The 8573-nt window shown below is 51.8% G+C and overlaps 1 protein-coding gene across 2 annotated transcripts in view; it reads right to left on the bottom strand.

Moving 5' to 3' along the window:
• Positions 1-6090: 6090 nt before the first annotated feature.
• Kcnip3 (potassium voltage-gated channel interacting protein 3) overlaps positions 6091-8573 on the bottom strand; it is a 97088-nt gene continuing 94605 nt past the window's right edge. For both annotated transcript variants that reach the window (XM_012952494.2, XM_004651746.3), the window contains exon 9: positions 6091-7990. In XM_012952494.2, coding sequence (XP_012807948.2) covers positions 7943-7990 — 48 coding nt within the window. In that variant the 3' untranslated portion in view covers positions 6091-7942. The remainder of the gene's footprint in view (positions 7991-8573) is intronic.

The raw sequence follows: 8573 nt of genomic DNA, 5'->3' as shown, positions 1-8573 counted from the left end.
TGCTTCTTGGAGTGATGAGAGAGCAGCAGCTGCTCCAGGACTTCAACACCATCAGCTTCAGAGGAGCTGCTTTCTCCAGCATTCCCAGTTAAGGGCTAACTGGGCCTCATTATATGATCAGGTCAGGGATGTGCCCATCCCTCAACCAGCCATGGTGACCAGGAAAGACAACACACCAATTGGCTCAGGCCTCAGGCTTAGCTTTGCTCTTCTTCCTTGAGAGTGAAGACTGTGCCCAACACTCCATGGGTGGAAGGCAGAGGGGAATCCCTTGGTTTTCAGGAAGAAAATAGGAAAATACTTCCAAAAGAGGAGAGACATTGGGGAGTAGAAGACCTGTGCCCTATTGAGGAATGATTCTTCTAGCCCTCAGTGGACCTGGGTGAGGACATTCCTAGAGGGGTTTTATTGAAGGGGCAACAGATAACCACAGGAAGGTTCTATGAGGTTCAAAGCTGGCCAGGAGGGTTGAACAGAGGGGCCCCTCAACAAAGGTATGGAAAGCTGGGGCAGGTGAGGGAGGGAAGCTTGGCTCCAGCTAGAGGAATAAACAGAACACAAATGTGTCTAGCCCTTACCAGGGAGCCTAGCTCTAAGACTGGCACCCTTAGCAGGCTGGACAGCTGGTGGATGGTCCAGTGGTGGACGCCACCACTTCCCAGGGTAGGGCTGTGCACTGGTCCTCTCTCGATGCTGAGATGTGTGAGAGGGTGGGATGGGATTCCTCCCTCTTCATCTTGGCCCTACTTAGGAACAGGTCACCTCTGGCCATGCTGGCTGTGGTCCCAGCTCACCGGTCCTTGTGTTGCTGGGCCCATCCACCTCTCCCACAGCTCTACTCACCTGGGTCTTTGAACAACATCACTCTTCCTTCGCAGGTGGGTAGACTCAGTGTGGCAGGAGGATAAGGATGAAGAGAAAGAGAGATCAAGATTAACTTGAAAGAAGCCAGATGGCAGGTGATTGGATATCCTTCCCCACTTGGGTTACATATAACAAAACAGCATACACTTAAGAAAGTCTGGTGTCCAAATTGGATAGATACTATAAAGGGTCATGATGCTGGAGGACAGATAGATAAGTAGTATGAAGAGTCATGATGCTGGGGGGCGGGAATTGGGACTCCAACCTCCAGAGATGGTGGATAGACACTATATAAAGTCAGGATGGTGGAATGAGGGGCTGGGGCTTTGGAGCTCTGAACCTGGTTCACCTCTCGTGACCTCTTCAATTTTTAGGAGTGCCTTTCCCTTCTCTTTCTTAATACACTGTCTATATCTATCACCATTCATGTGTATCTGGTCCAGTACTTTGTTCTGGGACACAAGAGCCTGGAAATCTCAATAGGAGGCCCTGAGGACTCTGACCTACTCCATAGCTTCCACACATTTCCTTCACAACCCGTGTCTCCAGGCAAAGTCTAGGCGACGGAAGTTGGTCCACATGTACCTGCGGTTTCCTCTTTAAGGACAACTGGCATTTTGTACCCTCCTTACCTGAAGGGTCAGGGCTCAGGCGTGGCCAAGAGCCTGGGACAGAGGAGGTCAACACCTGAAACACTAAGGGGCCCTCATCCAGGACAGTGGGACCTGGACCAAGGAGATCCCTAGAAGTGGGCTTCAAAGTTGTACTGACTCAGTAGCCCAGTGTTCTATGGGAGAGGGGAACAAGGCTCCCCAGTGCTCTAAACACTACTAAAGACTGTGAGGGAGGCTCCACAGCCTCTAACTTGGAGCCCACTGACTTCTGTTTCAGTCACAGTTCTATAGGAAGATCAAGTCCTTCAACATCATCTCTGGCAAACTTGGTTTCTCAACCTGTGTCCTAGGTACTTCCCTCTGCTCAAATGACTGCCTTGGACTCCTGTCATTGCTCTCTGGTGACCTCACAGACTTGAGTTTTCCTACAGACTGGTTTATGGCTAAGTTTCCAAGTCCTCTGTTCACACGGTCCATGCCTGGTGCATGGAAGGAGTGTGATCAATTAGCATGGTGCCTCCTTAGTTTAGACCTGGGAACTAGAACTTGGAACAAGAGAGAGCTACTGCTGTAAACTTGAAGGGCAAAAGACAGTGATTGTGGTGATTTGATTCGGGTGTCCTCCATAAACTTAGGTGTTCTGAATGCTAGATTCCCAGCTGATGGAGATTTGGGAATTAATGCCTCCTGAAGACAGTGTATTGTTGGGGGCAGGCTTATGGGTGTTATAGCCAGCTCCCCCATGCTATGTTTGGCACACTCTCCTGTTACTATGGTCCACCTTCTGTGGGCCAGGGGGTGATGTCCACCCTCTGCTCATGCCAACGTTTTCCCTGCCATCATGGAGTTTCTCCTCAAGCCTGTAAGCCAAAATAAACCTCCTTTTCCCACAAGCTGCTCTTGGTCAGGTGATTTCTACCAGCAATGCGAACCTGACTGCAACAGTGCTGATATTCCTGAATGCTCCAGGCCACTGGACAAAGATGACTCCCAAGTCCTGAGACTGTCTTGAGGAGGAAGGATCTGGATTCTGTGGAGTTCAGTTCTGCAGGAAACATACTCCCAGTTGTTTGAAACCCATTCCTTCCTAGGCTTGACCAGAGACCACTGTCTCCTTCCTGCCATCTGGACACTACAGGGGCCAGGCAGAAGTGAGGTTTCAGGATTTAAAAAGTCTACATGGTATGTGTATGAGAAGTTATGCACTTCCTACTTAATAGAACGGGAGACCACAGCGGTATCCCCTCTGCCCAGCACCTAGCTTGATGTGCTCTGGGTACACTTGTGGAATTGTTCCTTGATTCACTTCGCCTTCGGGCAGGTTAACGACCACACAGAGTTGAAGCAAAAATAGGAAAATGTCTATGAAGGAAATGACAAATTGCTTCTTTTCCACGAACCTTCCCCTGGGACTTGAAGGCAGAGGCGAGAAAGCTGGCGTGTGGAGCCATCTCTCCCTGGTGGTCAGTAGGGGACACAGCAGCAGACACGTGGCAGCTCCAGTGAAAATGTCCTGAGAACCCCGGGGTCCTTTAAATGGCAGGTGGGCCGTGGGAAAGAGGTGGAATCTCACTTCCCCCTTTTTGGTGTTATCAAGGTAATGAGGCCACCTGGATAAGCCATGGTGGGGTGGAGGAAACCGGCAGAACGGACAGCGTTTGCTCTGGGCCCTTTCCTTCCTGTCTAGGCCATAAGGTAGGGAGAGTGGTTTAAGGACGGGATGTGTGGACCATGAGCTGTTTGCTGTGATCTGCTGAAAGCAGCTGCTCCTTTCTAGCTGGCCATTCCCCACATGAACCTTGGAATTGCCAGGGAAACTGGTGACCATCAGATTATTTCTAAGACCTGCAAACTTCTGAAGTGTCAGTCCTTTCTCTGATGGTTTATTGGTGTGAGTCACTGTCCTACAGAATGAAAAAAAAAACTACATGAATATAGGAAGAAAGAATGAATGTATTTATTAAGGGGCAGAGGCATTACTGGTTATCTATACTGAGAGTTTGAGGTTAGCCTGAGCTACAGAATGAGACTCTCAAAAAAGAAAAACATTGGGCTGGTGAGATGGCTTAGCAGTTAAGGCACTTGCCTGCGAAGCCTAAGGACCTAGGTTTGACTCCCCAGAACCTACATAAGCCAGATGCACATGGTGGCACATGCATCTAGAGTTTGTTTGCAGTGGCTAGAGGCCCTTCCATGCCCACTCTCTCTCCCTGTCTAATAAATGAATGAATTAGTTAATTAAAAAATAAACTTGTGGGACTGAAGAGATGGCTTAGCCATTAAGTGCTTGCCTACAAAGCCTAACGACCCAGGTTTGATTCTCCAGGTCCCACGTTAGCCAGATGCACAGCATGGCACATGCATCTGGAGTTCATTTTCAGAGGCTAGAGGCCCTGGTGCACCCATTCTCTCTCTGTCTCTCTCTCCCTCCATCCCTCTGTTTCTGATAAATAAATAAATAAATAAATATGATTAAACTATATTAAAAATAAATTTTTTAAAAAGAAAAATACTGACTTATTAATGTACTTTTATTACAGGATTTTTCTGCTTATTTTATAGATAAGGAATTTGAGTGTCAGTGAAGTAAATTCAAACTGATGCAGAAAGTTCCACCAGGGAAGATGGTCTTTAGAGGCATGTGTTAAGGAGTTCCTAGGAATGTATACGAGAGATACAGTTCTTTATCTTCGGGGAAGGAGGAAGGGAACGAGACTCTTTCCCTCACTGGCCTCACACCTTGAGCATCCCTCATGCCCATCTTGCCCAGACAGTGGGTGTTGGTGGCATACTCTGGGTACCCAGAGCTAAGTTGATTAGCCTTGACTGCTGTCCCCAAAACAGCCAGCCAATCCATAGGCCAGCAAGGGGACCAGCAGGGGACAGTCACTTCCATCAGGAAGTGGAGTCTCTAGAGCAGCTGGATCCTCCGGGGACAGAGCAGGAAGACCCAGCCTGTGACCGAGAGCTGGAGGCAGAGAGCCACCACAATTCAAGGAAAGCAGCTCATGAGCTCGCCCGTGCCGGGGCGCAGGAGGGCCTGACCCCAGTTATGCTTGAGCTCCTGTGCTCACGTAAGCCTAGCTCTGTAGTGAGGGCTCACGACATGTATTCAATTCACAGGGAGGCAAGTGAGACACCATGACTGAGCCTTCCCACAGCCATGCAGGTGGTGTGTGGTGAGCTGGGCTGTGAGCTCCCAGTAGACGCGATGACAGTTACAGGGGCACGTGGGCATTGCTGGCTGCCTTGTGTACTGGACCTCTTGGGATTGCCCTGGAGTCTTCACCTCATCCTACGCCCCACTCACCTCTGCTGTCCATGGAGCTGCTTACAAAAGTGCCCCACACCCGTCACCTTTCCTCTCCGGCATCTACTTGTCTACTTAGACACAAACTCCGGTCCTCCATCCTCCAGCCACCTCCCCAGGCAGAAACAAGTCCTCCCTCTGCTCTTTCTTTTCTTTTCTCTTCTCTTCTCCTTTCTTTCTTTTTCACAGGATCTCATGTATACAAGGCTGGTTTCAATCTCACTATGCAGCTAAGGATGATCCCGAGCTCTTGGATCTCACACGTTCACCTCCCAAGTGCTTAAATTACAGGTATGTACTTCCACACTGCACTGGGGAGGGAACCCAGGGCCTCATGCATACCAGGCAGGTATCTACCAACTAAGCTGTATCCTTAGCTCTATTTGAATATAGCACAAGATAGTCAACTTTCTGTCATAGTTATTTATATCACATCATTTGGCCATTGCTCTGGTTCAGAACGAACACAGACTTTAGAAGAAGGTGAGGTGGTTCGAGTCCCCATTCTGCCACCTGCTGGTCTCCATCAAGGTAGTCTACACACGGTTGCGATGCCTGGTAACCAGGGCCAGGGACTTCACTTCCAGCTGGGTGTGAGGCTTGCTGTAGAGACCCTTTATGAGTGCATGTTACTTGCAGACCCTGTTTGTCATCTCTCCTCCATGTCTAACCAGAAATTTATATGTTCTTTCTGTTCGTCACTCCAATATTTCCCATGTCAGAACCACCCCAGACAGTAGCTTCAAACCACAGTGATGATGTTGCCTTGCTCACCAACCTACACATGGGGCTCAGCTCCCTCCTCTTTCCCTCCAAGAGTTTACACTCGTGAAACTAAGCAGAGCTTCTCTGCTTCCTTCTGCCCTGCGACCTGCCCCAGCCAAGGAACACCCAGAAGTGACTTCCTGCAGTGGGAAGAAAAATGATCTGGGCATGAAATATAAATGACATCTCGAGAAGCGACCCTGCCCCACAGCCTGTCGGCTCCAGCACTGGAGCTTCTGGTAAGGGTCCCCCGTGAACATCATTTCTTGCTGACTCGCCCAGCTTCAGTGACATCACCACTGGGAGCCTGAGTGTTTCCAGGTGCTTCCTTCCCAAAGATGTCAACATTTACCAGCATAGCATTGTGCAGGAGCCGTGGCTAATAGCGCTGGGGATGGGGTGGGCTGACAGGAGTTGCGAGTTGAGGTTAAGTTGATGTGTCTACAGCCACAGGTCATACCAACGTCATCTTAGAAGCTAAGCAGGGTCACGCCTGGTTAGTACTTGGATGAGAGAAAAGGCTGATGGGAGTCCATCTCCTTTGTCAAGTTTATTTTATTAAAATATAGAGGACTGAATATTGGTGGACACTGCGACAGGAACCACCCTCCCAGGCTGTGCCCAAGGGAGACGCTTCTGCCATGCAGACATGCGGCCAGTCTGTGCCCCCTCACAGGGAACAGACCTCTCCTGATTGGATGTGCAGCCAGAGGCCAAGGGGAACAGGGTATGGTGGTGATCCTCTCCTGTGATGTTGGCTCCTCCCAAGCACAGGGACCCCAGGTGGAAGGGTCAGACTGGAGAAGGGGGTGATCCCTGAGCCAGGGAAGCTGATGCCCTCCAGAGGAGGGGAGGGGGTCCCCCAGTCAGGCTGGAGATGGGAGTAAATGCAGCCCCAAGGGGTTCCACCTGCATGTGGGGGCCACAGGGTTCTCACTGCCTCCTCCATCCTGGTTTTCCTCTAAGGACACAGCTTACCCTGGGGGCAGCCTCCTGGGGACACTCACAGACTCCCAGAGCTGGGCCCCAGTAGACAGGATTGCAGCCGATGGAATGTATTGTGTGGGAATGTTCCTTAGAAGGGCCCATGCTGCCTGGGATGTACTCTTTCTCAGGGAGACCTGGGCAGGTGGGAGCAGCTCTGTTTCCTCCTGAGGCTGCTGTTCCTCTGCCGCCTGGCCACGGGCTCTTTAACCTTCATGGTGGGCTCTGGCTTTCCCCATGGAGGAGCCCCAGCCAAGCAGAATCCTGGGCTTGTGCTTTAGAATGTTGGTGGGCTGGGCTGGGCTGGGAACAGGCTTCAAAACCCCATGGCTGAGGCTGGGATGAATCCCCAAGCTTCCTTCGCCAGGCCACCATGTCAGGGCTCCTGGGACCCAGGCCTGACCCCACCAGGGAGGGCTTGCCTTGGAATAGCAGTGTCCTTGGCTCCCCTCCTGGGTGCAGTCTGAGCTGCTGGGGTGTTTGTGCTTTTTGTATGGGCTGGGGGTGGGCCTGTTCAAGGGTAGCCTTGGCCAGGCCTCTGGGCTAAGGGACATGGATGGAAGGTGGCAAGAGAGGGTAGAGGGAAGCCTTCTTGGGCTCTTCCTAGCATGGCAAAGGCTCCCTGGCTGCCAGTCCCTGAGCCATGTGACTTCCTCCCAGAACCCCAAAAGATTGTAAGGAGACATTCTGCTGCTGGAGGGATGGGGGCAGCCCTACCTTGCACATTCCCATGAGTGTCTCTACCCAGTGGAGTGGACAAACAGTCCCCCAGCTTCTCAAAAGCCTCAACCCCATCCTGAGCTGAAGGAAAGATAAGCCCAGTGGGCCGTCGTCACCACTCAAGCTTGCCCTCCAGTGGGTGGCTTGCATTTTCAGGACGCAGCAGGCTATGCCTCCATCACCATTTCTTCTCTAGTCAGACCCTCCTATGTGACCCCTCCAGGATTTCAGGAGCTTTCTGGGTGCACGAGGCTATAGGCAAGGAGTGCCCTGGCCCCTGGGTGCTGAGAAAGGACACAAGGGGCTTTTACTGTGGAGATCAACCTCCGTGCCCTCCTGGGTAATATCCAGGCAGTGCTCGCCATCCCATAGGCAGCCTTGCTCCAGTGACCTGGGGGATAGCTGGTGAGGGCTGGGTTCATCTGATCTCCACATCCTCCACCATGCCAGAGGAACTGGTGTGTGTGTGTGTGTGTGTGTGTGAGAGAGAGAGAGAGAGAGAGAGAGAGAGAGAGAGAGAGAGGGAAGAGAGGGGAAAGGCTGTGTGTGTCTATCTAGGGAGCAAACAGCTCACTTTTTGCAAATATATTAGAAAAATGTTTCTCATGGAGGCTGCTCCTGGCAGAATGGAGGCTTCTTGGGGGGGTGGAGTAGCAATGGCCACCCAGGGTCCCTCCCACGTGTCCTAGATCACGTTCTCGAACAGCTGCATGGAGCTCATGATGTTGTCATCCTGCATGGGGAGAGAGGCTGGTCAGGAGCTAGGAGGGAGGAAGCAGCGGTGGCTCCCATCCCACCCGGGCGAGTAGATTCTCATCAGGGGCCCCGTCTCACTGGTTGGATGGAGTGCTGAGGAAAAGTGGGAATGACAGGGAGCCGATGGTCCCAGAGTCCAGGTGACAAGACACAAACTATGTTCAATATTGAGGCCTAACTGCCGGCAATGTGGCTGTCATCAGATAACAACCGAAGCGGTGGGCTAATAAGAGACCACTCTGGATGGGAGGCAGTGGCGGGGACAGGGACATAGTATCCTGCCCTCAGTGGCTCTAAGAAGAGGACCAGTGGCAATGCTGAGTAGGCTCTGGGCACCTTTCTCTCGGTGTCACTGTCAGGAGGGATACCAGGCTGGTCACCTTCCTGCGGGCCTCACATCTGCTCCTCTGACTGGAGGTGCTACACGGCGGGGCTGTCAGGAGCAGGCAGTGGGCATGGGGAGGGGGGCTCTGAGGAGAGACTGACACCGTTCAGGAGGCGGGGAGAGACCAAGGGCAGCTGACAGCATCCTCCTGGATCGGATGTGTGTGTATTTGTGT

Source organism: Jaculus jaculus, chromosome 4 (assembly GCF_020740685.1).
Source record: "Jaculus jaculus isolate mJacJac1 chromosome 4, mJacJac1.mat.Y.cur, whole genome shotgun sequence".
In the NCBI taxonomy this organism is placed as follows: Eukaryota; Metazoa; Chordata; class Mammalia; order Rodentia; family Dipodidae; genus Jaculus; species Jaculus jaculus.
Note: the sequence above shows the minus strand (reverse complement) of the source record. Positions and strands in the feature narration are given on the sequence as shown.